Here is a 23,542-nt window from a genome sequence, read left to right as displayed (position 1 = left end):
GGAACCTTGTACATCCTTGGAAAAAAAACAAAAACATGTTGAGCTTTTCACAAGGGATTCCCAGAAGGATGCAGCTTCCACCTGCATGCAAAGTAAACCAGCCATGACATTCACACGTTTGATAAATCACAAATCTGTTTTATGTGCGTTTGATTTAGAAACATATACGCATGTTAAATACTTTGAATGAGGAGTTACCAGGCTCCTGTTTATTTCCTCTCATCAGTAAAACAGATATAACTCATGTTAGCCTTTCATATTAGATTCAATGTTGTGAATAGAATACAATCATCCTAACAATACAAACTTTCACGTTCCCTTGTGTGGCTCAAAGGTGTACTGCAGATATAAATGTTAAAAGACTATCGAAGAGCGACTGTTACTCAGTCTTTGGGAATGACTGCACTAAAGCACACATTAGACATTTGTCTAATTTGATCTCACATGTACCATTTCATGATTTGTAAAACAAAAACAACCTTGTTTTCATCTATCTAAGGTGTCTAAAAGCAGAACAGTTATAGATTGTGCTCATATTCTCTGTATAAATCTCATTTTTTCTTCTCTCTGGATGTTTTTTCTATCAACCGTTGTTCCTCCGTCTGATCACTCACAGCCTGCTATGTGCGCGCACATGGCCAATGAATCTGTGCCACATGAATATAGATCACATACAATCCTCCCATTGTCCAATCTGCTCACAATCTATCACACACACACACACACACACACACACAATCCGGCACCCATCTATTCAAATTCATGCAAACATGCACCTACACACACACACACACACACACACACACACACACACACACACACACGACGGGTGCCCCTCCGTCTGCGACCGTATTTCTTTTCAGCCCAAGTGGTTGAAGAAGGGGGGGAGGGAGGGAGGGAGGGAGGGAGGGGGCTGCAACAAGAGCTTGAATGGGACTGCAAATTATCCTTGAATTTGTGGGTAGAAAGGTTTCCCCTCCCCTCCCCTCACCTCCCTCCCCCTCTTCCTCCTCCTCCTCCTCCCCCCTCGACCTTGCTCATCTGAACCTTTCAGCCCGACTCTGAAGTGCCGTAGACAACAGTTTGGATTTTTGTGTGTTTTGGTTCATGTTTAGTAACATTCAGTGTTTCTGCACCGTCTACTGTACGCTGCTAAGTGTCTATTCACAGTATTTGCGGTTGCTCTCGTCATTGAGTTATGAAGCTCTACACGAGTCTCTGTAAATGTCATATTCTCCTACTGCTGGAATGGTTTATTAAATTATCATCAAGAGAAATAAAATAAATATATCTGCTGAACAACTTAAAGTGTATCAAAAGTGGCTCCAGAGATCCAACATAGCCGGTCCCATGCAGTGTTGTAATTTTAGAGGTTTTTCTGACTCTATTAAAAGCCAATGTACAACCTACAATGTTCAAGTATGTCTCAGGCTGACTTGAAGGGGCCATAAGTCACCACTAAAACCTACAATAAAGTTACAATAATCCTACAATAATAACCATATATAGACTACAAATAACCACGATCCCTTTGAGAAATTGTGAATCTTTTTTTAGCATTTTTTGACATTCTGTAGACAACACACTTAAGAAATAACAAAAACAATTATAGACAGATTGACCAGTAATAAAAGCCCTATTTTTAACCCCAGTTAGAAGCAATAGAACCCATTCAGATTGACAGAAAACGCAGGTTTATCTCAGGTCACCATGTTAGTCTGAGAGGGTTTAAACAAAGTCTTCCTCCATGTGTCAAAACCTGAGTCCTCATGTTTTGTCGGTAGCCTCTGTTTGGCTTGTATCTCTGTTTGGCACGCGTACAGTATTAGGATCATTGATGCAGACACGAGCCCAAGCAGCATCACTCATTAAAGAGCCTATTGTTCTCAGGACAGTATCAACACGCACGCACACAGACACACACACACAGCGAGACAGACAGGTCAACAGCTCTATCCGCTGAAGGAGGGCTTCAGATCTAGGCCACCTCTAGGATTAGGGCTATCCATCCATTCAGCCATACGTCCACACATCCCTCCACTCATTCCCAGTGAAGACTGGAAGCCCCCAGCACAAACCAATCTGTCATCTGTTCATACTCTAAGCAGCATATGAAGGAACGTGGGTAAAGGACTTGGTGGAAGAAGCTTGGACCTGAGAGGAAGAGGCTTATTAAGCACAACAAACATCAGGGATTATTATGAACAGGATTAAATCCCACCGATAATAGCCCTCTGGTTATGCAATTAATACATCTTGATTACCTAAGATGAGGCATTATTTGCTTTTTTTTCCTTCTTTATCGAGCAATTCTTAGTATTCACACAGAACATCTCAACACGTGTTCATTAGTATTAGCGCCTGTGGCACGAGAGTGACTAGCACCTTCTTGTTCAGCAACCACCTGAAAAGATGGTGAAAAAAAGAAATATTGGAATGTGAATAATTAACAAGTCTTGTTGCACTGGACTCAATGGTGATCGGGCAGACTGATAATAAAGGAGAGCGATTGATGGAGAGCTCCTGCTCTTCCTCCTCCTTACACCTCATTTAGATCTCTCCCAAACATGGCAACAAAACATACACTCTAGTTTTTTCTTCTTCTTCGTTTTAGCCCAGACTGCTTAATTTATCCCCACCAATCCACAAAACACACACACATTCCTCTCTCATCCAACAATGCAGTCTATCAAACATCCTTTCAAATTCCCAAAGTGCCTGAACCTGGTACCCACACACACACACACACACACACACACACACACACACACACACACACACACACACACACACACACACACACACACACACACACACACACACACACACACACACACACACACACACACACACACACACACACACACACCCCTTTATCTGACAGCTCTCAGCTTTTATTTTCTAATTGGACTTAATAAGGCAGCGCTAAGCTGACCCCTAAAACCCCTCAACTCTACCTGATCTGCTAATGTAAAATCTCTCTCCCTCTCCAGTTGTCTTTCTTCTTCTCTCTTTCTTTTAAACATGAGCGCATTCATGTCTGCTAATGAAATCTAGCACGCATTGATTTTACCCCCCCCCCCCTCTCTCTCTTTCTTTTCTTGCGTTCTCTCGTTCTCTTCCCATTATATCGGAGGAAAACCTGCCAGGTGGAGATAAGCAGGAAAATGTGAGGTGTGGAAAACGAGGCCAAGTATCTGTTGCACACGTGAGCGCACACAAACACTTTGCATCTGTATGCGCGCAGTGTTGTTACAGTTTCACCAGAACTGAACATGTAAATGGATTTAAACAGAGGCAGGGTTGTCACTGGAGGGTCACTGCTTTACAATTCATGAACTTAAGCTAAGCTAAAAAGCAATAATCTTTTATTTCGCAATTGAAGATAAGATGCCAAGGCACTACATTCCTAATAGCATCTGTGCAGTATCTGTATTTACATGCAAATTAACCAAAAAATATGTTGCAAGATGCCTTATTTAGTTTGACAAACAGCCAAAAACATTTAGTTTATAACATTGTGAAAAAGATAAAGGAAGCAGCTCTTCAAACTTCCAAACCTAGTTGCAACATATGTTGTTTGGACTTGGTTGGCTTGAACAGGAAATGTACCAAAAACCCTGAAAGATGAATAAATAAAAACACCTTTCATCTCATACCATCTCTGTGAATGAAAATATATAATTTATAGCACGTAGAGCAACATACATGCTCTCTAATCCTTTCCCCCTTTCTTTCATCCCTACATCTCTGTGAATGAAAGCGTAGCACCGGGGGTCAATGGGAACCCGATCGCTTTGGTCCTCTCGGAGACATAGAGCGAGGCATGAATTATCTATCAGCACAAGCAGGCTGAGGGGGAGAGAGGGGGGGGGGGGGGGGGGGGGGGGGGGGAGCGTAGCACGATGAAGGCTGAGGATCATTCTCCATGTTTTAAATGCAGGATTACATTTTCTGTCTTTGTGTAAGTAAAAACAAAAAGGACTGAAAAAGGACAAATCTGTAATTGTTAGGGAATAATTACATGAACAGTAATGATGAGTATGATGTTGTCAGGAAAGGGTAAACATGAATAAGTGGGAAACAACTCTCTAAAGCGCTCATAAAAAGGTTAAACTTCAAACTCACTCCTGAATAAACACAACTCTCTCACAAACATAACACACACACACACACACACACCCCCCCCCACACACACACACACACACAGAAACCAAGGTGACAGAGAGGCTGTGCTGAGTAAACAAGGTGTGATAACTGATGATTTTAGCATGAGGTAAAGTTCCCGAGCATCGCGCACACACACCCACACAAACACGTTAAGTTAAGCCCTAGCACTTGCTCGATGACCTTTTTCTGGCACCAAACTCTTGCTGTCTCCCTCACTCTCCCCCTCTCCGCACTTCTGTCTGCTAAGCAGGACCCCCCCCCCCCCCCCACACACACACACACACAACTTGTCTGGTGTTTCCGTCTGACCTACTCCATTGAAGCAGCTGGGATTCCATCACACACACACACACACAAATTCATTCACACAAACCAATCTCACAATTATTATTATACAGTGCACATACACATGTTAACATAGACAACAACTTCCCTTCACAGACACACAAGCTCAGCCAACGACACACAGACAGCAAACCCCTCTATGTTCACCAGCAGAAAGTCAACGTCTCATCAGCAGCGTATCTGCACGATTACATGCAGAATGAGCTCAGTCTGTAAATGTACTTCAGGCTAGTGAAGCGGCTCACAACATATCATTTTAGTGAAAACGCCTTTGTGTGATTTATCACGCTGCTCTTTCTTTACCTGCCACTTGAGTAAATACTAGAGTGTGTGATTTGAATCAAAAGTGTGTCGCGTGGGAGCTGTGTGTACATTTCTACACCAAGTGAAAAATTGTACTTGCAGCATAAACCGGGGAGACTTTAAGTACATTTCAAGTCAGCAACGAAAACCGCTGTTTTGTGGGTGTGTCTGTGTGTACACTGGGTTATTCGTCTGAATGAAAGGCAGTGGGGCCTCCCTCTATAGGCTGCTCCTTCTTTGTGAGCCATGAGAAAACCCTGCAAGTCAAAGTGATACCCCGCAAACTACGCCCCCGAGCAGGCACACACCATCACTAACCTAACCAGACTCTGTTCTTTGTGTTTGTTTTCGGGTTTCATAAGTATGTGCATGCCCTCTCGCCTTGATGTGGTGGCACACGTATACTTTGTGTCATCTGTTCAAACACCGTGTAGCTGTTCTCACACAGCTTGATGTGTGTGAATCGGAGAAATGTCTTTGAAAAGGGCAACACAATACTAATGTGGGGGGGGAGAAGAAGTGGAGATGGTATCAAAAGCAAAACTTTTCACAAAGACTTTCAAAACAGGAAGAGATGTGGAAGCAACGTTTGCATCCACAGAATGTTTGAAAGGTTCTTTGATGTGGTGGGAGCAGAGACGTTTTGCTGAGTCGCGATGCGAGGCGGGATAGAGGAGGCAGCGTTTAGAGGGACAAAAGAAACCAGAGAGAGGAGATAAAGGCAGCTGGGACAGAGAGACAAGTCAGGGGTGGAGGGCAGGGAAAGAGATAAAGCCAAAAGAAAGATAGATAGCAAAACATCCTAAGGACTAGACTCACTAAAAACAGTTATTATACACCCAAACGTACACAGAGACCCAGCAGGCTTGGCGGTCATGCCTAATTTTCCCTCCCCTGATGTCTGACCCAAACCGACCCCCTTTGAAATTCAAGCCAGGATGAAAGAGAAAGACACACAGACCAGATATGTGCACCTCTGTTTGAGCAAGTGCACAGACACGACTGCTAGTCTGTGCTGAAAAAAACCGTGTTGTGCATTAGATCTTTGCGCTTCAGCACGGCGGCGAAACAAGAAGCGGCCATGAAAAGCCTAAAAACAAAGACCAGGTCAACTCGTAGCGATAACAGCTGGAAAGTGCACAAACTGACAGGGAGGTGTGCAACCGTTAAATAAGACCTTCCCATACATTCATTTAACAAGAAAACTTTTACAGCCAAATGGGAGCTTCGGCACAATAAAAGGCGGGTCACTCTTGAAATGTACACGCCTGTTGAGCAGGCCGTTAAAACGCTGTTGTTTTACGAGCAGGCTGATTTGTACGCCGGAGCTTTTGGTGCCTTCAGAGAGGGTGGCAGTTTTGTTGCTAACTTGATGTGTTTTATGTTCCTGTCAGGGTGGATTTGTAGCCAACCGTCCATTTCCCCCCGGCAACAGAGTATTAAATCGAATGCCATCTAACCCCAGTGGCCCCCCCCCCTGAAGTTGGCAGGACAATAAGAGGAAACTGAAAAAGGCTTGTATGTTTGCAGGGACAATATTCAGTGCATGTTTTCCTGCTGTTGGGATGGGCTCAAGAATTTGGAATTAAGTTTTTAGCAACTAAAAAACAACTATTGGACGGATTGCCATGAGATTTGGTACACACTGTTTGTATTGTGCCATTGCTGAACAGCAAACAGGTAAGTCCTTGAATAATGGATTCCTTTCAGTTTAGCCGCATTTCATAAATTCATCGGAGCAGTTCCTATTCTGAATTCTGACTATGCAGGTGTGTAACACGTGTCGTCAAATAATTTCCCAGTGGAAAGCTCCATTCAGCTGCTGGTAGTGTAACATAAAGACAGACCCCTGGCAGCCCAGACTACATTAAGAGCCATTACCATCCAGCCTCACTGTCTCCACTCGTATTGACTCCTGGCCCTGATCACTCTCCAGTGGACCCTCTCGAGGACCCGCCGCATCAATAACCACAAGGCCTGAGTGTTTGTGTGTCTCTCTGGCTTACAGCAGGCTGACATCATTGTTCATGTTATTGTATGTACGCATGTGTGCCTGCAGCTGGTTCCACAATCTACTGCGTTTAGACAATAGACCCATACACACATGACAATCTAGACCTAAAAGGCTACTGGATTACTATCATTGCATCCCGTTAAGCTTTATCCTTTTTGCCGTATTTGTTTATGCTGTTGAGACTCACACTCACGGCCTTGCACATATAGGTTAGAAGACGATACATGTGCATATAGTCAACATGCAAGCATGTAACCACACACACACACAAGTTAATATGAACATGCACACACTTCCACGTAAGGATGCCAGCACACAGCATTATGTTGGCTGCCACGCTTGTTTCCTGACCTACATTTCAACACCAGGGCTGTCTGCTCTTTCCAAAGGGCCCGTGCGCGTGTGTGTGTGTGTGCATCCATCATTAATCCAATTTTATGATTAACTTCACACACAAAATGCCATAAATCTGACACAAAAACACAGAGGTGAGTGCCACGCTTGTAGTTGTCCCCTGTATTCACTTTTTACTGTGCGTGTGTGTGTGTGCGTGTGTGTGCGCGTGTGTTTCTGCAACACCAGACTTTCAAGCCCCACGCATAAAGCTCACAACTGGCTTGATTAAAAGTGTGATGTGAATAATGTCCAACCCGGGATAATGACAGGAATCAATAGGTAGCAGCTGCAATATTACTTCATTCACTTTAACTATATGATTAATTGGCATCAATACTTCACTGCACATTTTACTCTGATGCCATTTAGCCGACACTCCAATCAAGAGTGATTTACCAAGACGACAGCAGCTTGTGTTCGATTTCCAATCACCTGCAAAACACAGAATGGGTGAATAGAAAAACACAGAAAGCAGGTAATAAATGTTCCTTATTTTATACTGCTGTGCACACAAGCGATCCTCGCGCTCAGCTCTTGCTGCTGACGAGAGACTTGTCTGATTTGGACACAGAGACAGACTGAGCTAATTTAGGTTAAGTGCCTTCAGTAGCTCAAGGGCACAAAGCAACAAGCCACCTGGGGCTAGCCTGCATCACAGGGGAGGGAAGCCCAATGTGTTTGTGTTTGTGTGTGTGTGTGTGTGTGTGTGTGCGTGTGCGTGTGCGTGTGTGCGTGTGCGTGTGATACAGGGGTACCAATGGGAAGTGGGTTAAAGCCATATCAACTACAATGTGTGCACGTGCGTTTCTCTACAGTTCCTCCACCATTGGAGCAAAATTGACTCTACGATTTTTGACCCACTTCCCACATTGCACCTCACTTCTCATCAGCAACAACAGTAGGTCAGTTGGGGAGAGGAAGTGAAGCCAAACCGTCCAATCAACAATCAGCAATACAGCCAATTTACCCATGACCACAAATCTAGGAAGTGAGCAAGACAATCAGCCTGGAGGCGGTAGCACAACCGGGAGGTTAGATTTGAAGTCGGATGCGAGTTCTGGTGGCTGGCATTGATTACTTTTATTAACAGATACATTTACACCGCATGACTGGATTTGTCTCTGTTCACCAGGCCCATAACATCGATCCAATGTCTGTTTCTTCTCTGTTAGTTGGTTGATTAGAGGATGTTTTGCACACTGATTTATGCCGCACTTTAGCTCTGTAATGTCGCGTGCGGTCGTATTTTTTCGGGTCCCCTAATACCACCACTGACAACACTAAACTGGTTGTGTTTTGATCTGCTGATTTAAACAGCAGAGAAACAACAAACGGAGCAGAAAAGGAAGCCTTAAGTGGGTTTTTGGGATCAAACGATTTTACTGATAATCGAAATTCACAAACTCATGAAGCCTTCCTATTCATCAAGTAAAAATCAACTGATTTGCAACACGTTTGTGCAGTTATCAGGGTTTGCTGAATCCAGCTGTTAACACTTGTACAAGCAAGCCTCACAGATGAAAGTTTAAGGGTTAGGGTTAAAACCTTTAAAAACGCATAAAGCTCAACATCATATATTATAACATTGTTGCCAGACAGCAGCACCAGCCTTCATGCTAACCATTGCCACTGAATCATAAATTATGGATTCTATTGACAAGAAACAATCATCATCATCATCATGCGATACTTTATTGATACTCAGTTAAGGCTGAGGGGTCTTGGTCAGCTACAGGACACACTTGCTGTAGCCGTGGTGCTCCATCAGTGCTCAGACCAAAACCTTTATCTTCATGCGTCTTAATATTATCAGCATTAAGTGCGACACATAAATGTTATGCCGCATCAATGCGATCCTGACGAAGTTAATGAGCGTGTTTTAATCCCAGGGTAAAGACTGAGAGGGTTAAATATGTCTCAGGACAGGCTTGGAGCTCATTAGATGATGTGGATCAGTATCATCTGTGAAACACACGCATGTACAGTCGCACACACACCGACACGCTGCGATTGGCGGTTTCATCCGACTCATCAAACAGACGGGGATGCACACAGGTGTGTGTGCGTGCACATGCATGTGCTAAGCCTGGGTTCCTCCATTGATAATCCTATATTGAGACCTCGTCTGGGAAACAAGCAGGACCCCAAATCCACTTATCCCCTCCCTCCCTCCCTCCCTCTCTCCTCCTCCCCTTTCTTTCTTTATAAACCACCCATTCGCCCCCCTCTCCATCTCTCCGTCCCTCCCCCCTTCTGTCCCATCTGAGCAATAATGAAGGGATGGAGGCATTAATAGAGAGAGCAGACCTCTCTCGGATGAAATGAGTGCAACCTCCTAATGGGTCCTGAGGGAAACGAGACCAGCTCCCTGATCAAATACTCCCAAAATTGAAGCCATTATTCCAAATTAAATTCTACGTGACGCCCCATATGTCTCTTTTTGGTGTTGATAAATGGGCGCGTTCTGTCTGATGGGCAATTAGTCCAACTGTAATTTGGTAATCAGCGTAATCCAATGAATTTAGTGTGACACAATGTTTTTATGTGTGTGATCTTAAGTCATTTCTATATTGGTTAAAATTGATGATTCACTGATGATCAATTCAGAAACTAAGGACGGGGAAGCACTTCAGTCTCATCCACTGAATGAGTCCCTCTGCACGTCTGTACTACACCGCCACCCTGTGGTGGAGATTAGCAACAGCTGACAAATGGAATTGGTTTCCCAATGTCATCCTGCAAAGTTACAGGACAGTCTAGAAATGTAGCTTCTGCTATGATCAGACCAAATGTTGGTGGAGCGGTCACCAGTGCACGCTCCCATGAGGCTTTACAAGCAGAGAAAATGGCGGTAGCTTCCCTTACTTTACATTTTTTCCTTCTTTAATAACCCTAATCCATCTACACATGTGGCATGGAAAACCCTTGAAGAAGAAACGTTGCTATGGTGAGAACTCATTAACGAGACAGATTTAAAGAGGACCTAAAATCACTTTTTCTCTCTCTCTCCTTTTATAATCAGCCTCTATGGGGGGACATGAGCTTTTCAGAGGCTTGGCTTTGCTTTCTGAGGCTTAATGGAGCCTCCAGCTGATTGGGACATAAAGGGGCCTGTGGCTGAGGAGAAGGCAGGAGGAGGGAGACTGCTGCTCGGGTACATGGAGGAGGAGTGAGGGGGTCTGAGGTTGATGAGAACTAGAGGAGGAAAAAGTGTCCTGACCAGAGCAATTAGATTATTCTTTTGTGGTTATTCGTATATATATCAACCTTCTTAAATGTAATGCATAAATCAGTTGAATACGTTTATTTTACTATAATTTGGATTATTTATAAGATAGTTTCCCTTTTTTGATTTGTTGATTTTTTTCAGACATGCAAATCAAACGGTATAGTACTGAGCTACACGACATCAGTACATTTAAAGTACATCTTTTTTAAATGATCAAAAAATAAAAGGAACAATGTTGTTTCCTGTTGTTTGGATTAATTGTGTAAAATGTCAGAAAATGGTGGAAAAAAAAGAGCCCAAAGTGATTCCCGCTACTTTACGGTACATTGCTGGCACCCAAATAAATGAAAGCTACCTTTTCTACCTGAGGTTTGTGGGCTTTTCCTTGGATTGAAGGAGATTGCGCACTTTGTGGGAACCGTAAGAGTAGAAGAAATGTAACCATGTGTGCATTCAGAGAGCAGACTGGTCAGCGGGGCAAACAAGGCCGGGAGCCTCAGAGAGCCCGACTCAAAGCAGCATGAGGTGGAAAAAAGCTCCCTGTAATTGCAGCGCTCATTAAAGAAATGAGCTGTGCCTGAGGTAGACGCAGCCACGGAGCGCTTAAACACACTTATCCTGCACTTAAGGCACAATTACATTTTTCAATTACCAACAACACGACCACTGTTGAACTGACTGAGGCTGAAGAAGAGGGCAAAAGCTGTTGCTGAAGTAAACACGCAGCAGATTAAGTCTTGAAATCGCCTTTGATTTCAAAGTGTGATTGCATCTTGAGAGTGTTAAGACAAACTCTTACATTCATTATGTAATTGTTTTTCCAGTGCAGCGGATAAAGAAAGAAGATTTTTGTCAGTGTGCATTAAAACATGAGCTTTATATTGCTAATGAGGGAGACAGATGTTCGTTACTTGACTGCATGTGTCTGGCATAAATAACATACAAGAAATGCACACACACACACACACCAAAGTATTACTCACTATCAATGACAAATATAGGCACCAGATTAACAGATTGTGTTACACTCCAACGGTGACACCCAGGAACCACAGAGAGGGAGAGATCCTAGAGCTATAGATCTGCATGTGCCATCTTATCAAGAGCCACCTTCACGTTCTTTCAGAATCCGGGTGCCATGTGGTGCAATACACTGACCCAACCTCCAGGAGGCTCCCTTTGTAAACAGGGCGAGGGCAGCAGGGGGCGGAGCAACACACTGAACAAACTACAGTCAATGAAAGTTCATTGAGTGAGGGACGATAGGAAGAAACAATAATTACAAACTAAAGGAAAATCTACCCTGAAAGAAAACAGAGCCACAATGAACCGTTTCAGTATTAAATATTATATATTATCATTAAAACCAACCAATACTCTGCAGCTCCCCGTTAGTCCCTTGACACATTTGGTCAATGGAAGGACTAATGTCTCGTTAGATTCCAGTGATTATCTGTCCTGATGTGATAATCAAGCCATTAAGTAAAACTCAATTGTACACATATGGGGCCCTGAGAGTCTCTCACACCTGATCCCTCCTGAAATAAACGCTGCTCTCCCTGACTCACTCCTCTCTCTCTCTCTCTCTCCCTACGCTTCCAGCTTCCGGAAACTCAATTACCTCCCGATATTTGTCAGTGATGACTCCGTTAGCTGTCGGTCACACATGATGGAGGAGCACCTGTTTAGCCAATCACTAGCCAGCCATTACCTATTAGGCCTTTAACAAGCCGAGAGGTCTCCATCTGTTAGACACACAGCTCGCTATTACACTCTTGATTACACTACCCCTCCTTTGTCTCCTAACCAAATAAATGTCTAAACACATGTGGATTGGCCTGCTAGCTTATATAGTCAGTGTGTAGATAAGAAGAAGAAAGAAAACATCATTCACACAGACTTTATCTGCGAGAGAGAGGAAGAGAGAGACTGATGGATCGTGGTAGACAGTTGCTTTGAAGGAAAACAGAGCCTGAACCCATTTTACAGTTGAACGACCCCAAGCAACCCCTGACCCCCTATTCCAAAAAGTGTGTGTGTGTGTGTGTGAGAAATCCCCCTCTTTTCTTCATCTCATTAAGCTGTCAAGCTCTCTCCTCCATTGTTCTGCTACCTCCAACCTGCTATTGAGGGTGTTTTCATGCACATTCAGGACTAAGTGTGTACTTGTCTTTACTCGTTTGAGTGTGTACGAGTGTGTATGAGTGTAGTAAGCCTTGAAACTAACAAGTCTCACTGTGTTGTTATAAAAAGGTATTTCACCTCAAACCCTAAAATCCCTGAGTAAGAGGAAAGACTGGACGGTTTTCTAGTGTGAGAAGAAAAAGTCAGTCAGCAAGAATAGTTAACTGGCTATGCTGTCACCTCAAACCAGAGTTCAGGGCACAGGTTTAGAATAACTTCATTTAACAGCCTACCTTTAATGACTGCATATACTTTTAATGCAGGGCAGCTTTAATGAAAGTGGAACCTGCAACTTTGTCAATTGTGGAGCCACCCTCGCCTCGAAAAGATGGCTAACGTGGTTATTTTAGTGTGAATGAAACTATGAAAAGGGAGACAATGACAAAGAGCTGAGGCCAAGATCAAACCGCTGCTGCTTCCCAGAGCCACAATTATATTACCCCAACTGAATTTCATGCAGCACTTCCCCGACATAAATGCTGGTCGCATTTCATTTGGCCTCATCTAGTTACTCTATAAGCCCTGCCTCCCTCAGGTGCTCTTCCCTTGGGAGCTGTTGGGCACTGATTGGTCGATAGCTGAACCTGCCTCCCCATCGAGGGATTACGGGGGATTCGGTGGAACACCTGCTCCACCATTAAACTGATGTAGAATAGAAGGAGGATCAGGGGGAGAAGCTGATAGGCAAAAAAAAGAGTTGCCATTTCCAATCTGCTGTAAGGAAATAAAGATGTATGTAAAGAATTGGGGTCAGGTAGCAAACGGGAAGAGAAGAGCGTGAAAACTGGGGCTGCACAATTAATAGAAATGTCATATACAGTATATATATAGCCTACTGCAATTTTGCAGGAGGGAAAGTGTGTCAAAATACCACTTTAAATTAAATATTGTCATGCAGCAGAGACGCACACAAAGGTCGTATTAGCAAAACTCCAATTTGAGCGTGTTTGTGTGAGTGTCTTATGTTCCGTGGTGCGTGAATACAGAGTGACTGGGTGGTTGATTCAACCTACAGAGCCCAGACAATACTGTACCCATGGCATCTTGAGCTGTCACGGCATGTTAGCCAAAGCAGGCGTGAGGACGGGATGCACTCGTATGTCAGCATGCTGTTGCGCTAAACGCACGGGACGGTTTTAGACGATTAAACTTGAAGAAAGACATTAGAAAGTTGTTATTAGAGTGGTTTGGCTAGACACAGACTTAACACGGGAATATACTAAAACAGAAGTTACAGAAGTTGAATTATCTCTGCTTTTGCTTTTTCGTAAGACATTTGGTCGACCACTGGCATAATAAGCACCATCAAGTACCGTAATGTCATATCCTTGATGTATTCTTGTAAATAAATAATGTGATCATGAGACAGATCCTGTCAAATCCTTCAGCACTCTCTCTCGTCTCCCCGATAGCTCCTTTATAAAGTGGCGGAGGTGAAAGTGGGTCACCTCCATAACCCCAGCAGTGTCGGCTGCATCACCCGTTTACTGTCAGCTCTGTTACACTTCCCTGCAGGCCTGGCCCATCACCTCCAGCTGCTAGCTATTGTGCCTTGTTCCCATGGGTGGCCACCCAGGGGGGTTGTAATGTCCTACTGTCCCCAAAAGAGAGTGAAGCATGGTCTAGATGCAAGCATGCACACGCAAAGTGGCTGACCATACATGGAAGTAATACGTGCACGAGTATATAAATGCATGCTCAAACATGTCCGAGCACCACAGGGAAGTCTAGAAATGAAATATCCTTACACAAACACAAGGTAATGCAGATTTAAAAGACGGTAACTAGTGCAACATGGCAGGTCACTAAGCACGAGTGACAGTATTCATGAACGTCTTTCTCTGAGGGGTCATCCAGTTCTTTCCAGGAGCCCCTGCCACCACAACAAAGTCCAAGGGTCTCAGAGGTCACAAAGCCACAGTCTGTATAGATGCCGCACAAGACGCCAAGCATATCTCACACACACACACACACACACACACACATAAAGATGCACACACGCACACACAAAGACAGACGGCACAGATCGCTCAGTTACAAGGGGATAGAAATCACCTAATGGGAAGAGACAAAGCCCAGCTTGGTAAAAGCTTCTGCCGTATGTGTTGTGACTCTCTGGCACTGAGACAGACAGCATATAATTATTGCCCACAAACAGCTCAGGTGATTTAAGACATCTTTGTAGCAGGAGCCCGTTTCCCAAACAAGAAACATACCACAATCATTACTGTAGCAAAACAGCACTGTGCTGCCACATTAAGTCTGCTAAGTCTTACTAAGAGGCTCACAGAGACCGCTACCTGGTAGTCTAAAGTTGAAGGCAAGAACCCCTATAATCACATCGTCTTTGAGTTCAAAGAGGACGTTAGGGCCAAATCTCAACAACAGTCTGAAGTGTGTATGAAGCTCTAACATTAGACAACACTTAAAATCTCTGCCAAACTAACAGTTTGTTCCAATTCTACAACTTCAAGCTAGCAATCTCCACAGCAGTGAATATGATCTGCTCGCTGGTCTGTACCTTTGCCATCCTGGAAGGTTTGCATTTTCCTCAGTGAGCCCTTGATGATTGGTCCAAGCAGCGGTTTGGGCGTCCAGAGAGAGTCTGGCCTCTGATGGACCTTCGACACCGAAAGCAGACGTTTGCGCAGGCTGCCCTCTGGCCTGGCGGGTCTGGGGCTTGGGAAGGCCCGGGTCTGGAGGCTGTTCCCCATCTTGTTGGCGGGCAGGAAGGAGCGCAGAGTTCCTTTCTCACCAGGAAGGTCCTCATAGCAGGCCCTGTGCCAGCAGCTGACCACCGGCTTCGAGGAGAGGCAGTGCACGTATGTGATCATCCCGTGCTAAGACTAACCCCCCCCCCCCCCCCCCCAACGGCCACCCTCCCCTGCACTATCCAGGACCAAAGCCCCCCAACTCCTCCTCCTTCTTGCAGGACCCAATCTCTCTTGACAAGCACTTGAGGTGCTGGGACGGAGGGGCGAGTGTGGAAGACCTCCCCTCTTGTCCAAAATCCTCAATAGGCCTCCCACTGTCTTTCTGGGAAGATGGGACGGGGGTTTGGAGGTTTTTGCAACCCAGAGGGGACCCTATCCCCCCCTCCGTCTCCTCCTCTCTCCTCCTACTGTTTTTGTCCTTCCTCTCCCACTCTCAGGGGATCCTATTGACTTGCATTGATTTGCCTAACAAAGGAAGGCTGTGCCGTGTTAGATTACAAGATTTAACCCCAGAACAAATATTCCACAGAACTATTGCAGCATACGGCAATCAAAAATCCTGCATTACTAGGAGTCGGACGTCTGGCAGACAACCCGGGCGCTTGCAAAAACAGGATTCCTGACCCCCAAAAATGACCACAAGAACTTTCAAAAGTTACTTTAAAGATGCAAAAACAAGGTTTTAAAAAGGAAAGTGCCTAATTGGAAATACTTGTGGGTAAAGTATGTTTTTCTTCTAAATACTGTGCTGTCCTTGGCCCAGAAGCATCACCACAAATTGTGCAAAAGAAGATCCGCAAAAAGTCAAGAAACCATTTTATGACCAAAGATGGTCAGCTCTTTGTTTGATAAATATCTTCCAACAGTGTTCGGAAAAGTTTGCAGTTTCTAAGAGCATCCTTCTTCCTCTTTCTGCATCCATCTGAGACGAAAACACCAGCATTGCTCTGTGGCGTCCACATGGCCTCTCCTCTCCTCTCCTCTCCTCTCAGCTCCGCCTCTTTCCTCCGCGGTGCTGTTCTAATCTGTAAACCCAGATTATCCAGCCTCCAGCCCTAGCCCCCGATTGTGACACATACACAACACAACACAGATGGACACCAGACTGTAGATAATTAACTATATCACTCCTAGTGCTCAAATGTGAAGAGGTTCAAGAAGACTTGGCGTGATATATGTGGGGAAAATATCAACCTACTGCCTCAGGTTCACCCTCACCTGACTGTTGTTACCCAGTACAGAGATCCAGCGGAAAATATGCCAAATCTAATTATTTCAGGTGAATAAAACACAGAAGGGCGACGCGTTTCAAAGCTTTGATGACTTTAATTGGAGCTGAACTCACAGTGTGAGGCCCAGATGGACCAAGAGGTCTTACCTGAGAGTCTAACACAGACAGATAAAATGATACAGTAAGCAGCAGAGAAAGAGATGCACACCGGGTGAGAGTAGTCACGAGTGGTATTAGTCTTCAGCTGCCAGGTGAGGGCGTGTATGTGTGTATGATCCTGAATCAGCTTGGCTGTGAGGCGCTAAGCTTATTGATATGATCAGATTAAGGATAGGACTGGACCAAACTGAAGACTGGATACTGCAGTGATGGCTCATTAAACCACCAGACAGAGATGCACATATAAACAGAAAATTGATAAGATTGCAAGAACTATTTGACAATGCTTAAAGCGAATGTCTCCCTCTGGTGGTGGCTAACACCGTGGCCATACAAAACTTTGGGGGAATAGGGAGAGAATGTGTGAGTGTGTGCGGTCAAAGCCTCAGCAGATAGCCAGAGGCTAAAACAGCCATTAACGATGGTTATCATTTCCACAGCATGGCGAGTCAGCCAACACACAAGCTGATTACAAAACCAAAACCACTGGACACACACACACACACACACACACACTGCACATAATGGAATAACCACTGTACACACACACACACACACACACACACACACATAAAACATTGGGTGGACTCACACAGCCTACGGGGCGAGCCAAAAGATTCAGACTGTGGCCTAAATTGCACTTAACACTCTTGATGCCCCAAATCCACAAACACACAGACACAGTGGGTCATACAGTTCACACGGAGAACAACATCAGGGGGGTTTGTGGTGATGTAGACCTGCACACAGCATCACAACATCGCAACAGGGGGCGTTTTTACACCGACACACAGACAAACATACATAATTGGCATTTTAAATGTAGGTAAATGTATGTTTGTGGTGGTGACAGTCGAGTGTGAAGACAGACAGCGAATGTCATGCGTGTCTCAGTTGGCTGTGAATGTTCAGGTCTTGCCCAGACCCAGCGTGCACGGCAGTCAGACTCTCACAGCCCACTGCCCATGAATGGGGATTATTACCAGTCAGGAGATGTGTGTGTCTGTGTGTGTGTGTGTGTGTGTGTACACACACAATTCTTGAACAGTGCAACATCCCCTTCAAGCTGGGATGGTGCATGTTGTGTGTTTACATGCTTGTGTAAACTCTCCTATGTGCTTGTGAATACTTGTGGACTGTGTGTGTGTGTGTGTGTGTGTGTGTGTGTGTGTGTATGTGTGTGTGTGTGTGTGCGATGTATTGTGAGCGGGGGAAGCCAAAACGGAAGGCTTTGGTGAAGGGACAATGGTAACCATGGACACGCATAGGTCTGAATGGAGCGAGAGGAGCACCTGCACGCTGAGTTAGTCCTCTGTCTGGGGAAGTCATCCACTCGTCCACAGGGGGTCGGCCATTGTCTTCTGAAACTTCACCCACAACAAAAACCTTCCAGTGTTGTCCTTGAAAACCCCACAGCTTAACACTCGCCTCCTAAGAGACATTGTCTCGTATAAAAAATACAGTAAGTCCCCTTTTTACTGACTCCAACATCTTCCCCCCCAAAAAAGCCATTGTTTTGTAAATGCTTTGCAGAGGACAAAAGGTTCTCTGAAGTCCTGACGGAGTCCATTCACAGGTGATTGGAACTTCACCGACTATTGTTCCCCGACAAAGACCAGAAATCTCGTTGTCTTTTGGAAGAGTTTAACTCGTTCACAGAGGTCAACATCTCGTTCGGAGTTTCTTCTTAAAGTCCCAAGCCAATTAAAAAGTTTGCATAATTTACCAATTAAAAAAATGTACGATCCGTGACTTCATTTCCTTTTGGTTTTAAGTAATACTTCAAAACGAGGATTAAGCACTTGAGATAGACCTACGTATATGTTGAATCAGCAAACATTCATACCTCAATATGAATGCAACTATTTATTATAGTGAGTTCAATTACGCAAAACTACCGGTCTAGTATTTACCCGTGTTGTGGTATTTATACCATGTCTGATGTTGGCAAACATAATTTAAAGTGTCTTTAGAATCAAACTACGCCACACAGGAAACACTTATTCTGCTGTCTACATTTCAGCACCTCCCTCCTGTCCCTCCCTGCTCCTCTCTTCCCCTCCACTGGAGATAAGCAGCCTGCCACATCGAGTGTGAGAACATCCATCAACACCACTACCCAACAAGGCCAGAGGGCAGGTAGTGGGTCAGCCTCGAGTCAAGGGGTCACAGTCTCCTCAGACACACACAGCACAGGTGCGCTGGTTATAGAGGGACTGAAGGAAGTTGCTAAAAACGGGTCGTCTACAACTTTGTAACGGATAATTCTAAAAATCTGAATCTGGGATTTTGATTTCTGCAATTCCCTCAAACACGACGAAATATTAGAGCCTTATCAAGTTGCACATCGGATCAGTCATTCACTACCAATCAAGCAAAAACATGCAAATTTACTTTTACTTTCTAGAATGAATAGTGCCAACACCGATGAGGTATAGCGCGTATTATTGACATATTTCTGCTTTAATAACAGAGATGAATATTTCAGATAAAAAAACTGTGGGCACACATTTTTGTCCATAACTGAGCTGCGCTTTCCAAAGTCCTGTTTGATCTGATGTGTAGGTGCCATATAGGTTGTGAGAATCCTGTGTGAAATGTCACGAAGGATTTGAGGTTAAATATAGGTTTACACATATAGCTTTATGGGTCGCTGCCCTGTGGGCTGAAACTAACACGGCTGCCCCGGAGAGAAAAAACACACCGAGCTCCTGCTGCCTTACCCAAAGTGAGTGGAGCTCTCACACACACACACACACACACACACACACACACACACACACACACACTACGGGAATTCAATCACACACATGTGTAGGTCGCATACAGATGCTCACTAACATCTCTATATAACCCGTATTCAATCAAAGATCAAGTATAGATCCTGTAAATACGACACACTTTCAAAACATGAACCCGCATGTGTCTGAATAACGCACACACATACTGTACATGCCAACACATCAGGCTGGAATTAAGGATAATGTGTTCTGGACATTGAGGTAACGGTTTCTCATTTCTAACTGGAGTTGGCCGTCACTTCTGCCGCTTAAAATGACAAACATCTCCAGCAGCAGGTTATATCAGCGGTCACTAGTTAACCCCGTTAAGTCTGGTTAGTTATGACTTTAGTTAGTTACAAATGTTGAAAGCGAAGCCAAATTAGATACGATAACAGATTTAGAGTTGATAATGTGCTATCTTACTGAGTTCTAGGGCTGCAACCAATAAATATTTCCATTATCAATTAATCTGCTGTTTATTTCATTAATAAAGCAATGAATGGCTTGGTCTATGAAATGTCAGAAAATAGTGGAAAATGGCCATCACGAGTATCAGGCGACGTCTTGTTTTGTCCGAACGACGGTCCAAAATTCAATTATATAACATTTTAAAAGCTATAAAACAGAAAAAGGCAGCAAATCCTCACACTTGATTAACTTGAACTCATTGATTTATCATTTCAGCCCTAATGCATTAAAAAAGAAAATATAATCTCGTTCAACAGAAAGTATTCAAAGTGGCTACTGTACATCATGACCTAAATGACAGATTATACATCTGTTACTAACAAATGAAGTCATTAAAAAAAAGCCTTAGAATACTTCACATTATGACTCAATAACACTAAACGTATTCAAACTAGATGATGGTTCAGGCTCCAGTCCAAGTGCACGCTTCATCAACTCAACATCTGTGCATGGCTGGATCAGCACATCTGCACGTCCCCCCTCCACTGCAACAAAACACATGTGAAGCCGCTATAATGATCACACATCCGAGTGAACTGTAATCACAAGTTGAGGACGAACCAGGATACACGAGACCAAGTTCCACTGAGCCAAAGACATGTTCTTCCAGATTGGACATCGCCCGAGCTGCCCTCAGATGACCTCACAACTAGGAGGTCAGATACAGTCTCTGAAATATGTTTGCTTGCCGGAGCTTACGTTCACTAACATGGACAGAAATGTTGAAGTTCTTTAACCGGCACACTGAAGGAAACCTCCAATTACAGTGGGAACGAGGTTTCCAAAATCACTCCAACTAATCCCTAACTCGGGCCCATCTAATGTCTCCTTTCTGGGCGAACACATTCTACTAAAGTGGAGCTCAAGTGCAGGAGGAATTTATGTAACGTACCAAAAGCCACACCAAGTAGTCTGGCCGGCTAGCAAAGGGCTTACACTAAAATGCAAGGATTTACAGCGGTAGAGAGAGAGAGAGAGCGAGAGAGAGAGAGAGAGAGAGAGAGAGAGAGAGAGAGAGAGAGAGAGAGAGAGGGGGGTGGGGAGTGAGTGTGTGGTCAAAACAGATGAGAATCCACTCTGGCCACAGCTGGATGTGGAGGAACGTCAACCGAAAATGTGTCACAGCTGCCCAAGAGTTGGCAAGGGCTACTGAGAGGACTTGTTTAAATCATAAACATAAGCAGACATTCTGTAACTGGCAACCAATGTAGAGTAATCTACTGCTCGGATCACCGAGGTTAATGTAATACGCAGTATGTGGGTCAGTTTTTATATCCAAACTGCTAGTGGTGCCTTTATCTTTAACCGATAGAAGAAAGGTCCAGAACTAGATTTGAGTATGACAACGTTTGAAGAACGTTGAAGTTCTACAGGAAGACATGAACATGTATGAGGGGAAATAACTTCCTGTACAACTGGTTGGTTGGTCAGAACTAAGCACACAAAGTCAAACATGCAACGTTAAAACCAGGAAAATCTTGTACAAAAATCTTAAATTACTTCATCCAACAAAAATCTTTTCTTTTTTTTCCTCCAACACAACCCCCACATCTGTTCCTGACCGGAGTCCCGTAGAATGGAAAGAGTGTTACCGACAACATAAATTACTGCGTACAGCTGATGAACTGGTATATTGGCACAAATTGCTGCAGGGTTCAGTTTATAGTACCTCATAAATCTACAAGATAGAGAGAGAGAAAGTACGGTGGTTTCACAAGAGGGATGATCTCCTCGTTATGAGATAAGAGCAGTTTGGACTGTTTGGTAAGACGCAGCCGAGGACCATGCTGCTGTTCATTTTACTGCATCTGCAGGCCTGGTGTTCCCACATATTCTTCAACTTAGGGATTCTCCTTTTCCCATTCTTATGTTATTTACTGCATTTGAAGAACTTGTTTTGTACAATAAATGTAGGCTACCAACGTAACATGCAGAATAACAGCATGGTCAACAACTTTAAAAAGGTGTATACTTACAGGAATGATCAGTATTGTTGTTTTCCAAGTATTTCCCAACACTACAAACTCTTCATGTACATTTTCTTCCCATTGCATGATATTCAAAACCACAGGTTTGATTCCAACATGATGTCGTTACATCTGGACATCAACATGCATCTCTCAACGAAGGAGACCAGAAGCATTGGAAGCAAATCTCTTGACGTCAACACCAGAGCGGCTGTTTTCCTTTAAGTCAACAGCATCACATCATGTACATAGCTCGTGGTGAAGTCAGTGTTTGTGTAAAACAAAGAGGGAAGAGCTTGAGTCATTACAGAGTCATAGATTGAGCATAAACTGCAATACAAGCAGTGAGAAGAGACAAAAAATGCAACGTGATGCTGCCAGTAAATGAGGAACCAGTTTCCCTCCTTATCTCACTTTAACTGGTCAGTCAAGTGATAGCCAAACACATGGCCGCACTCTGCAGCACAGCAGCCCAGCAACTGCTGCTTCGCCAGCTGTTGCTGTGGACAACACACACTCAAGACACACAAACACACTCTTCTCCGTTAAAATACGATCCAGAGTCAAGCTGCTTCAAAGCTCAGAGAGCAAGGTGAACGTAGAAGTTTTAGAAGTAGAAGATATCGGTTCTATCTTCTTAGAAGTCGAGAGTGAGTCAAAGAGCGACTGAGAAGAAGAGCGGTTAAAAAGCAAATAGACAAGAGGAGAAAAAAAAAAAAAAAGAGAGGTAGGATTAAAGTCAGTGACCTGAACGATTCAGAGACAGAAAAAAATGAACAAAGGGAGAAATGAGTGAAGTGATAAAAGAAAGAGGGTTTTTTCCACTAAAGAAAAACACATGAGGAAGGATATTGTGTCGGAGGAAGCCGCTGTGACAGAGATTACTTTCCAGAGAGAGATGGTGCACAACTTTTCTTTGTCTCAGAAAGTCTGCGGGAAAAGTCCCACACACTCACACTGGGTTGATGCACACACATTAATGTAATGTACACACACACACACACACACACACACACACACTTACCTTTCAGACAGAACATGACTCTTCACTTATATCCCCATTTATCCACGAGAAACAGATACCGGGCTCTTTCCTGATTCTCCTCTCTCTTGCCCTCCTCTCCTCTCCTCTCCTTCTAACTTCACACCGCTCGGTCAAAGCGCTCACACACAGACGCACGGATCCTGACACATACACTCCTCTCTCCTGGTGCCTCTCTCGCCATCTCCCTCCCTCTCTCTCTCTCTCTCTTTCTCCCCTCACACTCACATACATGCACACGCTCTGAATGGCAGATAGCCAGCTTCTACACCGCAGGAAACTGCTTCCCGACCCCCTTACTCCCCCCCCCCTCCTCCCTCTCTCTCTCCCTGGATCTGTGAATGTCTCTGTACCACGCTGACACCCGCCCCTCTCCACCCCATCAGTGTTAAGACGCGGAGCCTTGATCTAAAACCCTTGAAGCTGCTGTCCACCCAGGATTGGTGTCCTTCATGCAGATACAAAACTTATCACACAGGCAAATATATATGTATGAGATAAACGTATAAATATATCTAGTGTTAATTCAAATGAGAT

At 44.2% G+C, this 23,542-nt stretch overlaps 1 protein-coding gene across 1 annotated transcript in view; it reads right to left on the bottom strand.

Annotated features, from left to right (window-relative positions):
• The window catches only part of nhsl1b (NHS-like 1b), a 45,340-nt gene extending 22,151 nt beyond the window's left edge, over positions 1-23,189 (bottom strand). Inside the window, exon 1 of the mRNA XM_076084093.1 lies at positions 22,988-23,189. Within this exon, the coding sequence (XP_075940208.1) occupies positions 22,988-23,003 (16 nt within the window). The 5' untranslated portion in view covers positions 23,004-23,189. The remainder of the gene's footprint in view (positions 1-22,987) is intronic.
• Positions 23,190-23,542: the final 353 nt, after the last annotated feature.

The sequence above is a fragment of the Anarhichas minor genome, unplaced genomic scaffold (genome assembly GCF_050575085.1).
Source record: "Anarhichas minor isolate MPS153535 unplaced genomic scaffold, ASM5057508v1 ptg000136l, whole genome shotgun sequence".
Lineage (NCBI taxonomy): Eukaryota > Metazoa > Chordata > Actinopteri > Perciformes > Anarhichadidae > Anarhichas > Anarhichas minor.
The sequence above is the reverse complement of the archived record's forward strand: the minus strand, read 5'-3'. Positions and strand labels throughout refer to the sequence as shown.